This window comes from Salvelinus sp. IW2-2015, linkage group LG28 (assembly GCF_002910315.2).
Source record: "Salvelinus sp. IW2-2015 linkage group LG28, ASM291031v2, whole genome shotgun sequence".
Classification (NCBI taxonomy): domain Eukaryota; kingdom Metazoa; phylum Chordata; class Actinopteri; order Salmoniformes; family Salmonidae; genus Salvelinus; species Salvelinus sp. IW2-2015.
The window spans coordinates 12,556,437-12,580,949 of record NC_036868.1 but is presented as its reverse complement, the minus strand read 5'-3'; the positions used below and the strand labels follow the sequence as shown (position 1 = coordinate 12,580,949).

Here is a 24,513-nt window from a genome sequence, read left to right as displayed (position 1 = left end):
CCCCGCTGTGTCAGATCCAGCTCACGCAATCAGTTAGGCTGTAAGGGGTGTCACTGGAAGATCACTCTGCAAATTAAGTAGGGGGAAGGGGGGGGGGGGCCCTGAGCTAAGATGGATGGGCCGCCGCTGTATAGTCAAAATGTATGGTGGGATGGTGTCAACCTTTACGGACATTTTGTTGTGCCGCATGAGTTACTGGTAGGAGATGGTGTCCACTGTTAGTTTTTACTCTGTTATTTAGAACCTAACGGACAACTATGAAAAGCTCAAACCAAGTTTATTCACCCAATGGGTCAGACAGCTGAACAGACAAAGACATGTTCCCACCAGCACAAGTATAGATACCCCACTTTAGGTGAAGTCTCCTCCTCTTCTCTGAACGTTACATCTTTATGTCGGTAGAAAACTGTTCCTTCTCCCTTAATGTGACCTGACCTTGGGCCCCGTTCGTCACTAATCCACAGCTCTCCACCCTTATCAGTGACCACAACCATATGATTGCCTTTTCCTTACTGAGTAACATTCCAAGCCCCTGGCTTATATCCAACCTTAATTGACCCCACCCTATACATTCCTCCTACAGATAACCATTAGCTTCTGGTGTAGAAACCAGACTGTGGCCCTTCTCCTTTCCATAGGATGCCTGATGTCTAACAACAACATGGTCAGACAGAACGTAAATGTTCTGCATTCCCCTCTCTCCCTCAGTACCATGAACAAGGATATTTCATATTTCAAGTTTAGAAGTCAGAACCCATCACCACTAACTGATATATGGATGCACTTTATTTGCTTATAACAGTGACTGTTCACTTAATATTTCATTTTAAACAAACAAGCCAAACAGGGTGCTACAGTACAGTATATAGTATCCCATTAATGTTGACTGAGTTTCAATTAACTGGCCACTGAATATTTAAAATACAAAAAATTATCAAGACAGCATGTTATATAGTAGCCCATGAAGATGCCCGATTTTAATTTACACTGATACAGGAGCTCAATGTGTGACGTGCAATTCGCCGCTCTCCAAAGCCAAAGCAAGTGACTAGGTCCTTAATCCACTTGGATTTACCCACTTTCTTTTGATTGAGCGAGCGAGGATGTGTGGTGCCAATAGCAGCGTTTGGGTAGCGTCCCAGGAGATGCTGGCTTGTCACAGGCATTAGCCAGTCAGCGGTGGCTTGAGGGGCACGCTATTATCTGTCACTGCCATGGCGGACAACATAGCGGGCACCAGAAGGAAAGATCTCCTCAGCCAAGATTGCTTTGCCCTAGAAAAATAATGAGGACTCGGTCATGTAAAATGTAGGATTGTGAGCGTCTTCCAAATACTTGGTGAGATCAATTGTTGTTTCTTCCCTCCTCAAGCTTACCACAGTTGTGTGTTTTTTCCCTACTCTTAATAACCAGATATTGATCATAAGAAAGATGAAAACAAAGGCCCATACACTGCCGTGAAATAGAATTGTTTATTTTAGATTCTCTTCGGGTGGTAGTCATGAATTCTCATACAAATACAGTAGCTCATCTTTCCTAATAACAGGGATTTGAATATTCATGGGATTTAGATGTGCTTCTAAAAGCAGAGTCTCATACTACTACACCATTAAAACTTAGCCCAGAGATACACTTCAACTTAGTTAAGAAAAGCAGGTGTTGGCCATATTGCTCTCTGGTATGCTGCCAGACAAAGTAAACAAGGCATTTGAATAACTCATGAGGCCTTCTGTTCAGCTATTCCACCAACTACCAACAGCGCCTGGAGAAAAAGGGTTAGGAAGTCTCTGTGCTTGGCCTTACAGAAAATGGCATACATCTTGAGTGGATCGGAATACAAATAATGCTGAATACAGTGAGACTTCCTGGTCTTCAATGGAGACCTTTGTTTTGGTCAAAACAGTCTCATCCTGTTACATGCAGTAGCTTGGGCATGTCATGAATTCATGCACTAAACCAGAGCATGCAGATTAGGACTAGAACTCTTCAGTGTTTAAATGTATCCTATTCCCACCTGATCAGTAGACAGCTGTCCTTCAGTACCTTCTCTCTACAGATAAACAAGTGGATATTTTTGTTGTCTCTGCTGAGGACAAAACTCCTGATATGTAATGACTATAAAAATGAAAAGCGATTGAATGGAATCCTGATTTCTTTTAGTGGAATGAGCTTGTCGGAAATGGCCTTTGCAGCATTCATAACAGCTGAAAAGGCCTGAGAGCAGAATCTGACAGATAAATGCTATTTACGTTTAGTTTTGACACAAATTACCGTTGCCTGTCTGTGTTGTCTTTTCATCTGAGCCAGTAAAAGTTGTCTTTCATAAATGCATTTCAAAAAGTCAAACCTGAAACTAGATGAGCATGTCATTTTATTTCAACACTAAATCCATTACCGTGTTTCTGCAGGACAAAAGATTATCAGAATGTCTCTCGTCGCTATATGACCACCTTCTCTCTGATATCTCGGTCATTGTGTCAACATCTTCTGTCTCAGATTCCCACTTCTTCCTCAATGTCTGTCTTTTCACTGTTATTGACCTTCACAGTGACCTGACATATATATATTTAACGGTATTCTCCTTCCCCCCCAAAAAAAATTAAATGTTTTTTGGTGAAAGATTGGTAAATTAGGAAATGCTGACATGATTACTTTCCCATTTATATCAGTTGGTAATCTTGGTTAAAACAGCAGTAAAATATTGTGTGATTAACATCTGGGTCTATACGTGTTAGGAACGGGGAGTTCCGGCAAAAACAAAGTCTCCACCCTCGTGCCAAAGCCCCCCCCCATCTGACCTTTGTTGGCACACGCACAAAGAACTCGAGGCGAAGCAGTTTAAGCACCGCCTTCGCCCAATCCTGATACGTTCAAATAACCAGCGACGAAAACCCCCAAAACTGAACTAATCCTGCTCGTTATCTCGTGCATCCCATTCAATCACAACAGATTCTTCGGTCTACAAGCTGAATCTGCCCACGAGAGATTCATCTGTTTGGTATGCAGGAAGAATGTCACAGGATCCAACAAAATGTTAGATAATTGGACAAATCACTGCACGTGTAATATGGAAATGTGTTGACGAATGGGGAAGATGAGCCCCTCTCTACTCTGTCATGAAGGCCTTTCTGTTCTTGCATGACCACAAGGAGAAAACCCATCTATGCAAACCCTTGATAGACAGACAGGTGAATGATATCTAGCTGGCTAGTTGGTATTCTAGAGAGCACTGTGCAGTTAATTATTATAGTCCAGTCTCTGTCCCTGCGGATCTGTCACTCATCATGTTCTGTGTGTCTGTGTGTGTGTGTGTCCTTCCCCAGGGTTGCTCTACATCGGCTTCAGTGCCTGCATGTTTGGCCTGTACAGCTTCATGCCCGTGGTCATTAGAAGAACCAGCGCCACGTCGGTCAATCTCTCTCTGCTGACCGCTGACCTCTACAGCCTGTTCTGCGGCCTCTTTCTGTTCCAGTACAAGGTGAGTACCACAGACACACGCCCTCATCCTTAAGCACTTTCATCTATCATAATGATTCAGATTGTAAGAGATTGTACATCGCTATTACCTCAGACAATCCTATTCCACATATTGCCTTTTAGTTTTTCTGCCTATTATTTGGCATTTTCTTCCTGCATGCTGCGTGCTAGTGATCGATCGCAGCTTTCACGCTGCTCTGAAAGGCTCTTCAGTTACCTCGGAGCGGAGCAGGCTGTATTTCTGCAGGCCACAGACACCATGCGGGCATTCATCTTCCTCCGTCCCGACTGGGCGGGTGGGCGAGCACGCAGACCACAATCATTACTGTTAAAGCAGCTAGACCACCAAACACTGCCCAATAGTCATGCTTTACAATAAATAAAGCCCTCTAATCACTTACCCAGATTTGACTCATGTAGTGCAGATTACCGCCTGCTGCAAAAGAAAGAGAGAGATTAAATTGGATGACTTTATGCCGTGTAATCTTGTAACTGCACATCTGCAAACCTCTGCATTCTCTCTCCCACCCCAGCAAACCTTAACTTGTTGACTCTAATTGAAGAGGGAATTTGGGCATTGCTAATATTTTACTGGTATGTCTTAGTCACCCCTGTCTTTGTTACCTTTTAAAATGCAGCTTTTTCAAAGTCAATCATGGTTTATAATGCCATCGACAATGGCTGGCAGATTGCAGTCAACAACGCTGGCAGATCACACTTTATTTTAAGGTTACTACTGTATATGTCCATGTTAGGTCTGTAAGTAACCTAGAAGGGAGTCCGATACCAACATGAATAAGGTCCTTTCTTCAAAGGAAACCCACCACTGCTTTTATTTCTACTGTGCTCCTTCGGGTGGCAATCCCCTGAATAAATACAGTACAATGAGCATGGCGGGGTGTGAGAGAGCCTCCTTCAGCCCAGAAATGCCATTAAGCCCTGGGGTCTGTGTCACGGTATCCAGCCTGGCCTGTGATTGGAGAATGTGAAGTGGAGCGCAGGGTCTATAGTAGCTAGCACTCTCAGCAGCTCAAGGCTGTTCCCTCTCCGCTGTTTTAATCAGGCCCTTGTGCTGTCACTAAGGGGCCTCGTTTCCATTCTCACCACAATCACTTTGCCCCAATCACACTCAAGAGATGCAGTCTGCTGATCGGGTGGCCAACTCACACAGTTGGACATGACCAGGGTAGCTCTGAGATGAGCAGATGACGTTGGTAAAGGTTGTTGTATCATCACTCTGAAGGGGTAAGACAAGAGGGAGTCGACCTTGCAATATTTATCTATGAAATCGCAGGGAGAGGCTTTTTTTGTTCTAGCAATTTATTGGGAAAGTTGTGATTAAACAGGTTTTGTGGGCTATTGTCTAATGTAGGTTACCAATCCAAGAGGAAAACGGAGTATTCAATGGAACGTTCTGTGGTGTACTTCGCTAAATCATTCACTCCGATCATTTTAATTGTACAAATGGAGTTTAAACCTGTTGTGAGTTCCTTTGTGTTAGCTCGCCCCCATGCCGGATTCCATGGGGTATTACTGACCCTGAGAATAATGAATTATATTCTTGTCCATGTTTTGGGTAAAACAGCTTCATTGTGCCGTGCTCAGAAAGGCTGGAGAGATTATTACCAAATGCTACGAGTGGTAGCAGAATTCAGGAAGTATCCATTATGGTCTGTACATGAAATTAACGCTTAAACCATTCCTAATATAATTAGGCCTTCTCTCTACCTTGTCATATATGTTATGTTGGGCCAGCAGCAGACAGTGCAATGGAGAAGTATAAGCAGTCCACACACCCATTATACTTTATCTTTGTGGCGACATGCAGCGTGAGAGAACAGATACACAGTATTTTTTTCAAATCTCTCCCTCTCTTTTTCTGTCTCACACCTCTGTCTCTATTTTTTTGTCTCGCTTTCCCTTCTCTCTCCCCCCTCCCTCTCTCTGTAAGCTTCCTCAAGTTGGTCCTGCGTTGACAAATAGCCATGTCTACTGCAGACCACCACCCCAAACAGCCCATTGTGATCCCTCTCTATAATACATGTTCCCCTACCCACTGTGCATGGATGACTTCTTCTGCACCTGTAATCCATTGCATTTCAACACATATTTCCATGGGCCAGAGAGAAAAATTAGCAATTTTATAACGCTWTTCTACACATTTTGTCATAAGGCAGAGAGAAAATGTGGCAGTTTTATAGCTAAATTCCTGTTATTCTACACATTTGGCTATTGCTTATAACGTGTTAATATGCTATTTGGGGGGCCCCTGACCTAAAAATATGTTTTTATTCTGGGGGGGTTGGTGGCCCCCTGGAGGTCATGGACACTGGGGCACATGCCATGCRTGCCTGTTCGGTAATCTGGCCCTGCAGGCAGTTATTGTGGGACGAAAGAGAAGTGAACTTCAGATTGTCTTGGCCTCTGGATGCATTTTTACAATGTCTGTGCTGCTTTGAAGGCAAGAGCTATTACAGACCAGACAGAACCAATCTACAAAGAATAAGAAAGTGATTGAGTTGTACTTTGGACAATATGTCTGTCCTGGCTGCACTGAAAGAGTAAATATCTCAAGGTAGCCAGTCTTTGTAGAGAAGAAAGCATTCCATTCAACATCTGAGACAACTGTACTAACCCAATGTATATGGCCATTATTCAAAGATGAATCATAGCAGTTTTCAGAATTTGATTGAAACACAGATTCATACTCATCTGATGTCCTTATTGTAGCTGCAGTGAGTCAGTGTAAGGAGGTGCACTGAGAGTCGGGAAGCAAGTTCAGGGAGTGAGTGTTTTAATAAATAAACGCAACATAATACAAAACACGAACAACACACAGACATGAAACTGAAACAGAAATTTTAACACCTGGGGAAGGAACCAAAGACATTGACATATATAGGGAAGGTAATCAGGGAAGTGATGGAGTCCAGGTGAGTCTGACGCGCAGGTGCGCGTAAAAAAGGTGACAGGTGTGCGCCATAATGAGCAGCCTGGTGACCTAGAGGCCAGAGAGGGTGCACACGTGACAGTCAGTATTAATACTTGTTCAAATGAAATTGCCTTTTTTTTTTAGATGCATGCCAGCAAAGCCACAACACAACAGTAAACAATACATTAATTACACTATAACGGTGAGAAATGGTRCCCATAAGCTGTCAGGGCCTACATAAAGCTGTCCCAGCCAATCAGAATGAGTTTTTTCCCCCACAAAGGGATTTATTACAGACAGAAATACTCCTCTGCATCGCCTCAGACGATCCCGCAGGTGAAGAAGCCGGATGTGGAGCTCCTCGGCTGGCATGGTTACATGTAGTCTGGTTGTGAGGGCGGTTGGACATACTGCCAAATTCTCTAAAATTACGTTGGAGGCATTTTAGGGGGTGTGGGACACTTGCGTCCCACCTGGCCAACATCCAGTGAAATTGCAGAGCGCCAAATTCAAAAACAGAAATCCTCATTATAAAAATTCATGAAACATACAAGTGTTACACATCTTTTTAAAGATGAACTTCTTGTTAATCCAACCATGGTGTCAGATTTTAAAAAGACTTTACGGCGAAAGCAAACCATGCGATTATCTGAGAACAGCGCCCAGCAGACAAATCATTACAAACAGTAACCAGCCAAGTAGACGAGTTACAAACGTCAGACATAGCGATAAAATTAATCACTTACCTTTGATGGTCTTCATATGGTTACACTCACAAAACTCCCAGTTACCCAATAAATTTTCGTTTTGTTCGATCAAGTCCCTCTTTATATCCAAAAACCTCAGTTTTGTTAGCGCGTTTTGTTCAGTAATTCACTGTCTCAAACAACATCCGGTGAAATTGCAGAGCGTGAAACTCAACAAAACAGAAATTCTCATAATTAACCTACATAAAATATACAAATGTTATACACCAGATTAAAGACAAACTTCTTGTTAATCCAACCACTGTGTCAGATTTCAAAAAGGCTTTACGGAGAAAGCAAACCATGCGATTGTCTGAGAACAGCCCCCAGCAGACAAATCATTACAAACCGTTAGCAGCCAAGAGGAGTAACAAAAGTCAGAAATAGCGATAAAATGTATCACTTACCTTTGACGATCTTCATATGGTTGCACTCCGAAGACTCCATGTTACACAATAAATGTTTGTTTTGTTCAAYAATGTTCCTCTTTATGTCCAAAAACCTCAGTTTTGTTGGTGCGTTTTAGTTCAGTAATCCATTGGAACAAAGCGCGGTCACAACAGACAGACGAAAAATCTAAAAAGTACCAGAAAAGTTCGTAGAAACATGTCAAACGATGGTTAAAATCAACTCTCAGGTTGTTTTTGTCATAAATAATCAATCATATTTCAACCGGACAATAGCTTCTTCAATAGAAAAGGAGAAACAAGAAAGGTGCACTCCCGGTCATGCGCTGGACTCATGTCTGGTAATTTCCACTGTCCTCTCATTGAAAATGCTGTATCTCCCTAATTTTTCAGAGTAAAAGCCTGAAACAATGCCTAAAGACTGGCCACATGTAGGCGAAGCCAGGGCTCGGAAGTTCCGTACTGCGGACCGTCTCAGGAGGTTCCGGACTGTGGACCATCTCAGGAAGCTCTGGACTGGGAACTGTCGCCGGAAGCTCTGGACTGTGGAGGCGCACCGGAGGCCTGGTGCGTGGGACCGGTACAGGTGGCACCGGGCTGATGACACGCACCTCAGGGCGAGTGAGGGGAGGAGGCATAGGATGTACTGGGCTGTGAAGGTGCACTGGAGACACGGTGCGTAGAACCGCATAACATGGTGCCTGAACGGTGACACACACCCCAGGGCGAGTGCGCGGAGGAGACACAGGACGCACCGGACTGGGTAGGCACACCGGAGGCCAGATGCGTGAAACCGGTGCACATGACACCGTACTGATGTCACGCTCCTCAGCACGCCCGCTCTGCAGCGCTCTCAACGCCAGCACCTCTCTCCGGAATCTTGCGTCGAGCTCCTCACTCGACTCCCTGACTGGCTCAGGTTCACCCCACCCCTGGCTCTGGTTCACCCAAATTTTGGGGGGATTGCCTCTCGTGCTTGCGTCGTGTCCTTGATTCCTGGTCTCGTCGCCGTTCCTCTCTCGCTGCCTCCGCCTGCTTCCATGGCAGGGTCTTGTCCCCTGCCATTACCTCCTCCCAGGTCCAGGATGTCCTCCACTCCTGGACACGCTGCTTGGTCACTTGGTGGTGGGATCTTCTGTTACGTCCGTCGTCGGAATGAGACCAAAGCACAGCGTGGAAAGTGTACATCTTACTTTATTTAGATGAACACCAAAAAAAACAACAAAGGATAAACTAACGTAAAGTTCTGCAGGGCTAAACAGCTACTGTGCAAAAACAAGATCCCACAAACTAGGATGGAAAACAGGCTGCCTAAGTATGATTCCCAATCAGAGACAACGATAGACAGCTGCCTCTGATTGGGAACCAACACCCCGGCCAACAAAGAAATAGAAAACTAGAATGCCCACCCAAATCACACCCTGGCCTAACCAAATAGAGAAATAAAAAGGCTCTCTAAGGTCAGGGCGTGACACATATCAGTTCTGTTATACTCACAGACATTATTTTAACAGTTTTGGAAACTTTAGAATGTTTTCTATCCAAATCTACCAATTATATGCATATACAAGCTTCTGGACCTGAGTAGCAGGCAGTTTACTTTGGGAACGCTTTTCATCCAAAATTCCGAAGGCTGCCCCCTACCCTAGTGAGGTTATAGTAGAGAAATTAACATAAAATAATCTGGAAACGGCTCTGGTGGACATTCCTGCAGTCAGCATGCCAATTGCACACTCCCTCAACTTGACACTTGTGGCATTGTGTTGTGTGACAAAACTGCACATTTTAGTGGCCTTTTATTGTCCCCAGCACATGGAGCGCCTGTGTAATGATCATGCTGTTTAATCAGCTTCTTGATATGCCACACCTGTCAGGTGGGTGGATTATCTTGGCAAAGGAGAAATTCTCACTAACAGCGACGTAAAAAAAATTGGTACACAACATTTTAGAAAAAATAAGCTTTTTGTGCATATGGACAATTGTTTTTGTTTTTTTCAGCTCATGAAACATGGGACCAACACTTTACATGTCGCATTTATATTTTGTTCAGTGTACATGGGTCTACTGAACTTTTTGTTGAAAAAAACCATGGTTACAGACCCATCAACATTATAGTATCCCCTCCTCGTGAAGAAAGGCACATGAGCTAATTTATAATACACAAATTAATTAAAAATATGGAATGTATCATTCCAACATTGCCTAAAATGATGAATAAGATACTAATGAGAGAGACCTATATAAGCAATATAACAATTGAGATGTACAAACTATGGCATAAGGGAACGATGAACGGATAAGAGGCAAGCCATAATTTCAATTAAGAAATTAAGCTAAGATGGACAAATATGTACACCAAGACAGTCGTGAAGAGGGCACGACAAAACCTATTCCCCCGCAGGATACTGAAAAGATTTGGCATGGGTCCTCAGATCCTCAAAAAGTTCTACAGCTGCAACATTGAGAGCATCCTAACTGGTTGCATCGCTGTCTGGTAYGGCAATTGCTYGGCCTCCGACCACAAGGCACTACAGAGGGTAATGCGCACGGCCCAGTACATCACTGGGGCCAAGCTTCCTCCCATCCAGGACCTCTATACCAGGAGGTGTCAGAGGAAGGCGCAAAAAATTGTCAAAGACTCCAGCCACCCTAGTCAAAGACTGTTCTCTCTGCTACCGCATGGCAAGCGGTACCGGAGCACCAAGTCTAGGTCCAAAAGGCTTCTTAACCTTTCTGCGCACAGATCCCGATTACGAGATAATTTCCCTAAACAACCGCTGAATTGCAGGGCGCCAAATTCAAAARTCTTACTAAAAATATTTATAATCATGCAATCACAAGTGAAATATACCAAAACACAGTTTAGCTTGTTGTTAATCCACCTATCATGTCAGATTCTGAAAACATGCTTTACAGAGAAAGAAATCCAAGCTTTTGTGAGTGTATCAATCAATGCTACAACAGCTAGCCCCAAATTAGCATGGTCACAAAAGTCAGAAAAGCAATAAAATTAATCGCTTACCTTTGATAATCTTTGGATGTTTGCATTCACGAGACTCCCAGTTACACAACAAATGTTATTTTTGTTTGATAAATATTACTTTTATAACAAAAAAACGCCATTTGGGTTGCGCGTTATGTTGAGAAAACTACAGCCTCGTTCCGGTGCTGAAAGGCAAAAGAAAATTCCCAAACGTATCAGATACAAAAATATTACAAAAAATATTTAGAATCATGCAATCACAAAAGAAATATACCAAAACACAGCTTAGCTTGTTGTTAATCCACCTATCGTGTCAGATTTTGAAAATATGCTTTGCAACGAAAGCAATCTAAGCTTTTGTGAGTGTATCAATCAATGCTAGAACAGTTAGCCTTATATTAGCGTTGGTCAGAAAGTCAGAAAAGCAATAAAATTAATCGCTACCTTTGATAATCTTCGGATGTTTGCATTCACGAGACTCCCAGTTACACAACAAATGTTTCTTTTTGTTCGATAAATATTACTTTTTATAACAAAAAAAACGCCATTTGGGTTGCGCGTTATGTTGAGAAAACTACAGCCTCGTTCCGTTCGACGAAAATTCCAAAAAGTATCCGTAATGGTCGTAGAAACATGTCAAATGGTTTTTATAATCAATCCTCAGGTTGTTTTTAACAAACATAATCGATAATATTTACACCGGACCGTAACCTATTCAATAGAGAGAAAAGGAAAATGGAGAGCTCCCCTCTGGCACGCAGGAACAATTCAGAGAACACCTGACTACTTTTGAAAAATCTCGTTCATTTTTCAAAATAAAAGCCTGAAACTATGTCTAAAGCCTGGTCACAGCCTGAGGAAGCCATTGGAAATGAATCTGGTTGATACCCCTTTAAATGGAAGAAAGACTGGCCAGGAAACACAGATTTTGTTTTTAAAATATCACTTCTGGGTTATATTCTCAGTTTTCGCCTGCAGAATCAGTTTTGTTATACTCACAGACAATATTTTGACAGTTTTGGAAACTTTGGAGTGTTTTCTATCCTAATCTGTAAATTATATGCATATTCTACGATCTGGACCTGAGAAATGGTCTGTTTACTTGGGAACGTTTAAAAAAAAATATATATATATATCTGACCCTAGCGTCAAGAAGTTAACAGCTTCTACCCTCAAGCCATAAGACTGCTGAACAGCTAATAGAATGGCTACCCAGACTATTTGTATTGCCCCCCCAATCACCTCGACAACCGGTGCCCCCTGCACATTGATCTGTACCAGTAACCTCTGTATATAGCCTTGCTATTGTTATTTACTGCAGCTCTTTAATTAATTGTTACTTTTATTTTTTACAGAAGAGTGGCTAAGTTCTTAGGGGAGAGGGACCAAATTCTTAGGCTTACATTTTAACATTTTTGCATTTTTACAAAGAACAAAATAGAAATGTTACATTTACATAAGTATTCAGACCCTTTACTCAGTACTTTGTTGACACACTTTTAGTTGCCATTACAGCCTCGAGTCTTCTTGGTGTTTACGCTACAAGCTTGCACACATGTCTTTGGGGAGTTTCTCACATTCTTCTCTGCAGATCCTCTCAAGCTCTGTCAGGTTGGATGGGGTGTGTCGCTGCATAGCTATTTCAGGTCTTCTCCAGATAATGTTTGATCGGGTTCCAAGTCCGGGCTCTGGCTGGGTCACTCAAGGACATTCAAGGACATTCAGAAGACACTCCTGCATTGTCTTGGCTGTGTGCTTAGGGTCGTTGTCCTGTTGGAAGATGAACCTTCGCCCCAGTCTGAGGTCCTGAGCGCTCTGGAGCAGGTTTTCATCAAGGATCTCTCTGTACTTTGCTCCGTTCATCTTTCCCTCGATCCTGACTAGTCTCCCAGTCCCTGCCGCTGAAAAACATCCCCACATGCTGCCACTACCATGCTTCACTTTAGGGATGGTGCCAGGTTTCCTCCAGACATGACGCTTGGCATTCAGGCCAAAGAGTACAATCTTGGTTTCATCAGACCAGATAATCTCTTTCCTCATGGTGTGAGTGTCTTTAGGTGCCTTTTGGCAAACTCCAAGCGGGCTGTCATGGGCCTTTTACTGAGGAGTGGCTTTCGTCTGGCCACTCCACCATAAAGGCCTGATTGGTGGAGTGCTGCAGAGATTGTTGTCCTTCTGGAAGGTTATCCAATCTCCACAGAGGAACTCTGGAGCTCTGTCAACGAGACCATTGGGTTCTTGGTCACCTCCCTGACCAAGGCCCTTCTCTTCTCCCCCGATTGCTCAGTTTGGCCGGACGGCCAGCTCCAGGAAGAGTCTTGGTAATTACAAACTTCTTCAATTTAAGAATGATGGAGGCCACTGTGTTCTTGAGGACCTTCAGTGCCTCAGACATTTTTTGGTACCCTTTCACAGAGCTGTGCCTCGACACAATCCTGTCTTGGAGCTCTACGGACAATTCCTTCGACCTCATGGCTTGTTTTTTTTCTCTGAAATCCACTGTCAACTGTGGGACCTTATATAGACAGGTGTGTGCCTTTCCAAATAATGTCCAATCAATTGAATWTACCACAGGTGGAGTCCAATCAAGTTGTAGAAACAAGGATGACCAATGGAAACAGGATACACCTGAGCTCACTTTCGAGTCTCAAAGCAAAGGGTCTGAATAGTTTCTCGAAAGCTGTTTTCGCTTTTTCATGTGTGTGTAGATTGAGGAACATTTTTTATTTAATCCGTTTGAGAATAAGGCAGTAATGTAGCAAAATGTGGAAAAAGGTAAGGGGTCTGAATACTTTCTGAATGCACTGTATCTCCCTGGCATATTACATCATTTATGCAGCAGCATACAATACATATTTTTAGACTCACTGTTGTGCTGTGTTCACTTGAACAGGAAGGTGGCTCGGCAGTCCGTCTTGTGGGCAAACTTCGTCATAAATCTTTGTCATCAAGGTCTGGCATTCTCTGGATGTATGGTACCTTCAAGGATTGAAAAGGATTTGCAAGTATATTGTTGATGTGATCCATGATGATGACTGCTTGTCTAGTCAGCTAGCTTGCTTTGAAAGTATGAAATACTTTGAAAGTATGATATTGACATGATCAGTCCAATCAAAGCTACGGTAGATATAACATGATTTGATGTAATTGTATCTGTGGCCGATACTTCTAATGTAAATATATGGCAGCACCCAATGGGGCTTGAACTGCCTAGCTCTCCCTGTACATTTTGCGGTGACGTAGTGTCACCATGAGTGACAGAACACTGAGCAGATCACGGCACAACTAGAGAAGATTACCAACGCTTATGCTCTGTATTTTCGCTGGCTGCGCCACCACCACAGAAAGCCCTGAGCTAGGCTGACACACCTGCATTTTGGAACTACCTTACTCAAGAAAGAGACCATGTTTGTATGCAGCTTTATTAACTCAAGGATTTATTTGTATTTATTTGCAAATATTTGCAAATTGAAGTGACACGAATGAATGCCAAAATAACATTTAATTTTTTGCTGAACAGGGGGGGCTCAAAACAGTTCTGTCCCACCTGCCCTGAATGATGGGTCGCCACTGCCTAGGAACAACACAAACATTTATTTTCCTCACTAGAACTAATTGCTTTTGAACTCCTAAGGGGAGATGCAGGGAGTTGTGTACTTTTATTGACAGTTGCGGATGAATTAATATTAATAGCAAAACTAATATTAATTMGTTTTAGTATTGATGGAATATTCTAAAATAAGATCTTTCACAATGCCCTGGCTGGTATTTTGGCTAAAACCTTTGCAGCGTTTAGCTGAGCCACGTTGAATGAATATGCCATATCATTCTCCTCCCAGATATTAACAACAGCTATACTATCTAATGGTTGGTTAGTTTACCAATGCTGTAGTTTTAAATCGACTGCTAGGAAAGGTGAGGGAACAGGGAAGTTGTTGACTTTGTACTCGTTCTTAGCACCCTGACCACTATTACTACAACTGTACTCTTTGTCTCCAACCAGACCAGCATGAGGAATGCATCTGAATGGCTGTGTCTGCAGTTCACAACACAGTATGTACTTTATGGTACATGTGCTTACAATACCATTCTCAGTAGCGCATGCTGTCCAATGTTGAAATGATAGTGGTATCCTGGAATTACTTTTAGAAAAGCTATGTTTGTCCTCAGAACAAATCACATCAATAGTACAAACCCCACAGCTTAAATTATCTTTCCTTAGTGATCAGTGATTTGTCTTGGGTTAAAATCATCAATCATGACAAAGTCCTAATACTAAGCATGCAGTGCTAACTTACTTACAAGCCCTTAACCAACAATGCAGTTTTAAGAAAAATACCAAAGAAAATATAAATAAAGTAACAAATAATTAAAGAGCAGCAGTAAAATAACAATAGTGAGGCTATATACAGGGGTGTATCGGTACCGAGTCAATGTGAGGGGGCACCGGTTAGTCAAGGTAATTTAGGTAATATATACATGTGGGTAGAGTTAGTAAAGTGACTTATGCATAGATAATAACAGAGAGTAGCAGCAGCGTAAAAGAGGGCAATCCAAGTATTCTGGGTAGCCATTTGACTAGATGTTCAGGAGTCTTATGGCTTGGGGGCAGAAGCTGTTTAGAAGCCTCTTGGACCTAGACTTGGTGCTCCGGTACCGCTTGACGTGCGGTAGCAGAGAGGAACAGTCTATGACTAGGGTGGCTGGAATCTTTGACAATTTTTTGGCTCTTCCTCTGACACCGCCTGGTATAGAGGTCCTGGATGGCAGGAAGCTTGGCCCCAGTGATGTACTGGGCCATACACACTACCCTCTGTAGTGCCTTGCGCTCGGAGGCCGAGCAGTTACCATACCAGGCAGTGACGCAACCGGTCAGGATGCTCTCGATGGTGCAGCTGTAGAACCTTTTGAGGATCTGAGGACCCATTCCAAATCTTTTCAGTTTCCTGACGGGGAATAGGTTTTGTCGTGCCCTCTTCTTTGTCATGATTCACGACTCTCTTGGTGTGCTTGGACCATGTTAGTTTGTTGGTGATGTGGACACCAAGGAACTTGAAGCTCTCAACCTGCTCCACTAAAGCCCTGTTGATAAGAATGGGGGCATGCTCGGTCCTCCTTTTCCTGTAGTCCACAATCGTCTCCTTAATCTTGATCACGTTGAGGGAGAGGTTATTCCTCTCTAGGTTTCTTCCTAGATTTTGGCCTTTCTAGGAAGTTTTTCCTAGCCATCGTGCTTCTACACCTGCATTACTTGCTGTTTGGGGTTTTAGGCTGGGTTTCTGTACAGCACTTTGAGATATCAGCTGATGTAAGAAGGGCTATATAAATACATTTGATTTGATTTGTTCTGGCACCACATGGCCAGGGTACTATGGTGTTGAACGCTAAACTGTAGTCAATAAATAGCATTCTCACATAAGTGTTCCTTTTGTTCAGGTGTGAAAGGGCAGTGTGGGGTGCAATAGAGATTGCGTCATCTGTGGATCTGTTGGGGTGGTATGCAAGTTGGAGTGGGTCTAAGGTTTCTGGGATAATGGTGTTGATGTGAGCCATGACCAGCCTTTCAATGCACTTCATGGCTACAGACGTGAGTGCTACGGGTCGGTAGTCATTTAGGCAGGTTACCTTAATGTTCTTGGGCACAGAGACTATGGTGGTCTGCTTGAAACATGTTGGTATTACAGACTAAGACAAGGAAAGGTTGTAAAAGGTCAGTGAAGACACTTGCCAGTTGGTCAGTGCATGCTCAGAGTACATGTCCTGGTAATCCGTCTGGCCCTGCGGCCTTGTGAATGTTGACCTGTTTAAAGGTCTTACTCACATCGGCTGCGGAGAGCGTGATCACACAGTCGTCCGGAACACCTGGTGCTCTCATGCATGTTTCTGTGTTACTTGCCTTGAAGCGATCATAGAAGTAATTTAGCTTGTCTGGTAGGCTTGTGTCACTGGGCAGCTCTCTGCTGTGCTTCCCTTTGTAGTCTGTAATAGTTTGCAATCCCTGCCAAATCTGACGAGCGTCGGAGCCGGTGTAGTATGATTCGATCTTAGTCCTGTATTGATGCATTGTCTGTTTGATGGTTCGTCGGAGGGCATAGCAGGATATCTTATACGCTTCCGGATTGAAAGCAGCAGCTCTACCCTTTAGCTCAGTGCGGATGTTGCCTGTAATCCATGGCTTCTGGTTGGGGTATGTACGTACAGTCACTGTGGGGACGAAGCCATCGATCCACTTATTGATGAAGCCAGTGACAATGTGGTGTACACCTCAATGCCATCGGAAGAATCCCGGAACATATTCCAGTTTGTGCTAGAAAAACAGTCCTGTAGCTTAGCATCTGCTTCATCTGACCACTTTTTTATTGACCGAGTCACTGGTGCTTCCTGCTTTAATTTTTGCTTGTAAGCAGGAATCAGGGGGATAGAATTATGGTCAGATTTGCCAAATGGAGGGTGAGGTAGAGCTTTTTTACGCGTCTCTGTATGTGGAGTAAAGGAGATCTTGAGTTTTGTTTTCCCTCTGGTTGCACGTTTAACATGCTGATATAAATGAGTTAAAACAGAATTAAATTTTCCTGCATTAAAGTCCCCGGCCACTGTGGTGGTATGTAGACAGCTACGAAAATACAGATGAAAACTCTCTAGGTATATAGTGTGGTCTACAGCTTATCATGAGATACTCTACCTCAGGCGAGCAAAACCTTGAGACTTCCTTAGATATTGTGCACCAGCAGTTGTTTATAAATATACATAGACCACCATCCCTAGTCTTACCAGAGGCTGCTGTTCTATCCTGCCAATGCAGTGTGGAACCCACCAGCTGTATGTTAATCATGTCGTCGTTCAGCCACGACTCGGTGAAACATAAGATATTACAGTTTTTAATGTCCCGTTGGTAGGATATACGTGCATTTAGCTTGTAAAAAAAAAGCGAAAAAACAAACAAAATAGTATGGTTGGTTAAGAGCCGATGAAACGGCAGCCATCCTCTCCGGCGCCATTATAGCTCATTCAAATGAGCTGTAGCTGATGTAATGTAATGCTTTCTCTACCTGCCGTGACCACAGTAGAAGGAAACCATGACCTGATAGGAATCTAATCAGAACAGAGCAACAAGCCATAGCACACCATCTGCTTAAAAGAAAATGGCTACATTTTCATTCTCCTCAAAGGTTTTCCTACAGTAGATTAGGAACAGTGGTGGTGAAAGTCTCCTTCTGAGGCGGCTGACATTCTATCACGGTTTGCAGGGCTCTAGCCATGGCTCCTGTAGAGAATGTAAATGAGTATGTGGAGATGTCACCATGCTAAGTAGAATGTATTCCTCTCAGTTTCCCAGTTATTGCTTTTTCCTCTCATATGTTCTCCCTCGCTGCAATAGCACTTTTTCGGCCCATTACTCCACATGTTAATAAAAGTCTTCTTGACAGAGCTATCTGCCTAATTTGTTTCCCGTGTTCTACATTGATATTGCTCTCAGGAGTGTTTACTTTAGCAAACGCTAAATTGAAACACTGCGTGTGAGGTATTGCAGCTCTACAATAGGGGCTTGTGTATGTGCCTCCAGAGAGAGAGAATACCTGGTTGTCAGGTCAATGATTCATATCTCAGTGGGACGAAATGCGAAGTTTCATATATGCCCAGTATTTATTTTGTAATCCCTTTATCCCTGTGACTGTGATATCCATGTGACATTCATGTGTTATGTGATGTACAGGTAACTGCCAAAAAATAAAAGGAAACATTGAGTAAAGAATCAAATCAAATGTTAAAATACAGTTGTATTTGTCACATACTTCGTAAACAGGTGTAGACTAACAGTGAAATGCTTACTTACGGAATTCTTTTCAATGCACAGTGAAAGATGATTTAAAAAATCAATTAGAAATAGTGACACGAGGAATAAATACACAGTGAATAACGAATAACAATGACGAGTAAAAATAACATGGCTATATACAGAAAGTACCAGTACTGAGTCGATATGCATGTGTGCTAGGTAAATGAGGTAGCTATGTACATATACTGTAGGTAGGATTAAAGTGACTAGGCAACAGGATATATAATAGACCGTAGCAGGAGCGGTTAGCCATTTGATTAGCTATTTAGCAGTCTTGTTGTGCAGTCTTATGGCTTGGGTGTAGAAGCTGTTCAGGGTCCGCTGGTTCCAGACTTGGTGCAAAGGTAGCAGAGAGAACAGTCTATGATTTAGGTGGCTGGAGTCTTTGAAAAATGCCTTGCAGTTGCCGTACCGAGCGGTGATGCAGCCATTCAAGATGCTCTCAATGGTGCAGCTGTTGAACTTGTTGAGGATCTGAGGGCCCGTGCCAAATCTTTTCAGCTTCCTGAGGGGGAAGAAGCACGGTCGTGCCCTCTTCACAACTGTGTGTGTGGACCATGTTAGTTCCTTAGTGATGTGGACACCGAGGAACTTGAAGCTCTCGACCCGCTCCACTACAGCCCCATCGATGTGGACGGTGGTATGCTAGTAAATGTTTGTAAGTGAGGATTACAAAGTTCTGTATATTGAAAGCAGTTGTGGTTCTGGAGTTAATTAAGCAATTAACATCCTCATCATGCTTAGGGTCATGTATAAATTGCCCAGTTGCCCATTATTTTGGCTACCATGGCTAGAAGAAGAGATCTCAGTGACTTTGAAAGATACTGTAGGTCTCAAATGAGCATAGGGGGTTTAAAGGTGTGTGTGTGTGTCTCAGTCACCAGATCTCAACCCAATTGAAAACATATGGGAGATTCTCGAGTGATGCCTGAGACGGCGTTTTCCACCCTCAACAAAACACCAAATTATGGAATTTCTCGTGGAAGAATGGTGTCACATCCCTACAATAGAGTTCCTAACACTTGTAGAATCTATGCCAAGGCACATTGAAGCTGTTCTGGCGGCTTGTGGTGGCCCAATGCCCTATTAAGACAGTTTATGTTGGTGTTACCTGCAGGTATTTTGTGTTGTTTCTGTAAATGCATGGTCAAAATTCAAGCTTTATTGTTGATATGTTCTCTGTGTAGTCCTGTTAGTGTGCCGAGACAGAAACTGTTTTGTTCCTTGATTGACTGTACTTTGACTATCTTTTCTAGTTGTTTTATTTTCTGGTCACCGGACCGATTGCTCCGTATTGCTGCAGCATAAGGCACATCTAGACATCTTCAGGCCAACGGCAACAGAGAGGCTTAATAAAACCTGCATGGGCTTTACTAATTAATACACATTCCTCAAAAGCTTGGAACACATCCACCGAGCGGCGGTGGCGTGAGAGAGTAGAGGGCTCCCTCACTCTCCCTGCTTCTCTCTCTCTACTCTCCCTGCTTCTCTCTCTCCTCTCTCCCTGCTTCTCTCTCTCTCCTCTCTCCCTGCTTCTCTCTCTCCTCTCTCCCTGCTTCTCTCTCCTCTTTCTGCTTCTCTCTCCCTGCTTCTCGAACTCCTTTCCCTCCTCTCTCCCTGCTTCTCTCGCTCCTTATCTCGCTCCTTCTCTCGCTCCTCTCTCCCTGCTTCTCTCTCCCTGCTTCTCTCTCTCCTCTCTCTGCTTCTCTCTCTCCTCTCTTCTCTCTCTGCTTCTCTCTCCCTGCTTCTCTCTCCTCTCTCCCTGCTTCTCTCGCTCCTTCTCTCGCTCCTCTCTCCCTGCTTGTGTCTCTTGCTCCTCTCTCCCTGCTTCTCTCTTGCTCCTCTCTCCCTGCTTGTCTCTCTCTCCCCTCCTCTCTCCCTGCTTGTCTCTCTCGCTCCTCTCTCCCTCCCTCACTCACTCAGTATTTCTCTCTCTGCATCTCTTTCCATCTCTCTCTCTCTGCATGGCCTGCCTCTGCTACAGCTAGGACATTGTCAGATAGACAGTCACAGAGACACAGTCTCAGAGGGTGTCCACCTGTAGCTCAGCCCACCAATAAGGGGAGCAGAAATAATTAACATCCCATAACACCATGTCTCCCTGCTCCGTCTTACAACATCCCTGCCGTCCCACGTCCATGATGGCAGCTAGCTTCAGCACCCAGGGACATGTGTAATTTGGTAACGGTATGGTAATCGTGTTAACCCAGGGGAGGAGATGCCACCCACTGCACGCTGCCCAGTGATAGGGGACCGACATGGGCATCATGAACGCCCAGGCACTGGAGACTGACATTGTGCCTACTTCGGCACCCTGCTTTTGTGTCCTGAGGGGCCGCCCTGAGAGGAAAGGAATCTACCGTATGTCTGTTCTGTATCTCTGCAGTGGTCTGTGTGCCAAAAACCATCTTACAACTCAAAAGCCTGCAAATCTTAAACAGACGTTTAATAATACATAATATGTTTGTTTTGAGATAAGAAGACTGATAGTGATAACGAGGCTGTTATGACCAGAGGCACTGGAGATGTTATTCATGCTACTTCCATGAGGCTCAGCCTCTTAGCATATTTAAGAAGGCCCCATATCCACCCCCAGGGGCCAAACATAAAACTCAGCCTAAATTGCAGCAAAACACAGACTCCTGTTATCCCAGTGGCATTGGATTTTAAATGTCAACCAGTGCGTTACCTTTTGATGTTAGCAGGTTCTTCTTATGATTTTAAACAAATAATGTTTACAGCTGGGAAGTTTTAGATTTAGGATGTGGCGTCATACTATTGTTTATTATTGCCCTGCAGCAATCTTACAGTAGCTCTAACTTTAATCTCTAATCAGGGATTTAGACCTGGGAAACAGGCCAATAGAATCATTGGTCAATCATTACATTAGAAGTTACAATACATTACCAGTAATCAATCAATTCACTTCCAAGGAAAAAGTCAAGAGAACCAGCTGTACTGTGGTGCAAACTTCAAGGCTAGTATTTGAGTACCCTTGCAACAGTCCACAGAGTGAGTGGCATATAATCAAGGAGACTACTACGGTAGACCATGTCTCATTATAATACCTCAAAACATTGCCCGTTCAAAGTTACAGTTGAGTTATTAGTTGATTTCAACAACAGCCCCCTTCAATACACCAATCAGAACACACCGTCAGGGGCCTGTTTTGAGCTTGTGCCACTAATTCTCATTGGGACACTGTACTATGACCTGATGTGTCGTGTTATCATACTGATGTGTGTGAATAGAACGTATGAATCACATAAAGCTCAATTGACATGCAGACTGAGTAATGTAACATTCTCATTGGAGCTTCGCCCTTTACATTCTTAGATGTACTGTGTGCATTTGGCCTATATTTTCCTATTTGCTGTGTCAACACACATGACTGGTTGGTACTTGAGTGACACTTTCCGTCTCTCACAAGTTCTAGGGTCAATACCCATGTTTGTCTGTAAATCCATGTCTGTGAAGCCATGTTTGTAGCATATTGCTTGGTTTTGTATGTATCATAACAGGGATAATTCCAGAATATCTGTTTTACTCTCATACTTAGCGCAGAAAAAACATTTATGTTTATTTACCCCATCAATCCTGTCGAGGAAGACATTTTTACCGTGTATCTCTCTCAAAAAATGGCTGTTTTGAAATATGGTCGTTTGTCCTCATTCAATCAACTCAATCACAAGATGGTATTACCTCGTACCCCTGCACATTGACTGGATACTGGTACTCCTTGTATATAGCCTCCTTATTGTTATTGTGTTACTATTTCCTTTTTTTCCCCTTTTGCTAATTGTTTTTATTTTATTTTTTTGAACTTTTGAACTCTGAATTGTTGGAAAGATCTCGTAAGTAAGCGTTTCACTGTAGAGTCTACACCTGTTGTATTCGGCGCATGTGACCAATACAATTGGATTTGATTTTGATTATCACCCTGTCTTTCGGGATTCTAGTTTTTAACTTGTCACATGATAGGTTCCCGCTTTGCCATGGATGTGACGTCAGTGTGACTCGTAATAGATGTTCACTAAAAATAGAAAGACAAATGTAACATTCTGTTCTAAAAATGCTCATTACATTTGAGCATTTGCTCGTGCATTTCATTACTTTCCTATTTCCTAACTTCAGTTTCTAGACATAGTCATCACTATGCAAACTCACTGCTTCAACTTGATGCATTTGGAGAATGCATTCTAGAATTGTGCCATGAGTCGCCCACAAGGCAGCCTCTTGGAAACTCTGCTTGGTCTGCTATTACAATGCCCTCTGTGTTACATCTCATCAGACAGAGATATTTCACTATTTCTTAGTTTACGGAGAGTGTTTGTGTGTCTGTTCCAGTTTTCAGGGCTCTACCTCCTGTCCTTCGTCATCATCATCCTGGGTCTGGTGTTCTACACCTCCTCCTCCACCTACGTGGCACAGGACCCGCGCGTCTACAAGCATTTCCGCAACGCCGGCCACCCCATCACGGACACGCCCACTCTGGGGCCCCTGGAACCCTCGGTGACCTATACCAGCCTAAGGCAGGAGATAGAGGAGGAGCCTCGCATCAGGGTGGCCTGAGAGTCCCCAGATTCTGTACAGAAAGAAGGATCACTGAATGATTTAAAAAATGATCGAAAACATGTAGCAAACACGCAAAAGTACACTGTGATCGCAAACTGTGAATAGATAGCAGTGGCTATTTCTGATTTTGAAGATTTGTTTCATGTATAGAAATATACTGTTACCCCATCACGTTCCCTCGTACTGTACATTTGACATGTTTAGAAGGTTTTGTGCTTAAGACTTGTGTAAATGCTCAATTGTGACTGTTTCCTCTTTTACATGAGCACAAAACGTTATTGCATTTTAAGCTTTGAGTTTGCGCTGTGGGTTATTTCAGTGTTTAATTGTTCCTTCAAATCGATCTCTTTTTGTAAAACTACCCCGTTAAAGTATCGTGTTCAGAGGTACGATAAAGTAATACACAGACTTAACATGAGTCAGTGCCTTACTATGTATTACTGTTGTGTGTTAGAGCTGCACATTATAAATGGCCCCTTCCCTGTCCAGCATTGTCTGAGGACATTGGATACTGATGCAGCCCCTCCAGTTATATTCATTTATAGACTGGGTGATTCGAGCCCTGAATTCTGATTTGGCTGACAGCCGTGGTATATCAGACCATATACCACGGGTATGACAAAACGTTTATTTTTACTGCTCTAATTATGTTAGTAACCAGTTTATAATCGCAATAAGGCACCTTGGGGGTTTGTGGTATATGGCCAATATACCATGGCTAAGGGCTGTATCCAGGCACTCCGCGTTGTGTCGTGCTTACGAACAGTCCTTAGCCATAGTATATTGGCCATATACCATACCTCCTTGTGCCTTATTGCATAGGGTGGCGCACAATTAGCCCAGCGTTGTCCGGGTTAGGGTTTGGCTGGGGTAGGCCGTCATTGTAAATAAGACTTTGTTCTTAACTGACTTGCCTAGTTAAATAAAAAATATAAATAAAATTGCTTAAATAAACTATACTTAGAACACTGTGGATTGCTTCTCTGCAGTACATTTAGTCTGACCTTACAACTACTTACCCACAGATATGACAACTTTCCATGTTGGAACCATTATCTCTTGAGGCAAATGGGTATAAAGACAAATATATCAGGATTGCTAATGGAGTGAAGTGATTATTGTACATTTGGTTCATTGTTCATATGTACTGTACACTGAACTCTAGTTGATAGAAAAATAAGAACTGATTGTAAAAATGTGATGATTACAATGCACTTGTCATTCCAGAATTGTGCTGTTCTCTTTTATTGATTGTCCAGCTGTTGGACTGTATTTTAAGTGTGTTGCTTTTTATTCCCTGCTGGATTTTATCCAAAGCACATTAATGAAATTATTTGGAACAGATTTCTTTCAAAGTATTATTTTTCCCTGTTTATTGTATTATATTTGATTTTGGTGTATTGGAGCACTTGCTGTCAGAAACGTTACCTAAAATAAAGTATCTTTGTCTGAAACGCTGAGAATTCGGTTTTAAGAAAAATCACACCACTCAAAACATGTTACCAGGAACACTCACAAAATTTGTCAAAGTATTTTCATAGCAATTTGGGGTTTCG

At 43.0% G+C, this 24,513-nt stretch overlaps 1 protein-coding gene across 1 annotated transcript in view; it reads left to right on the top strand.

Moving 5' to 3' along the window:
* slc35f1 (solute carrier family 35 member F1) overlaps positions 1–23,052 on the top strand; it is a 172,106-nt gene extending 149,054 nt beyond the window's left edge. Inside the window, exons 7-8 of the mRNA XM_070435830.1 lie at positions 3,324–3,478; positions 22,730–23,052. Coding sequence (XP_070291931.1) covers positions 3,324–3,478; positions 22,730–22,954 — 380 coding nt within the window. The 3' untranslated portion in view covers positions 22,955–23,052. The remainder of the gene's footprint in view (positions 1–3,323; positions 3,479–22,729) is intronic.
* Positions 23,053–24,513: the final 1,461 nt, after the last annotated feature.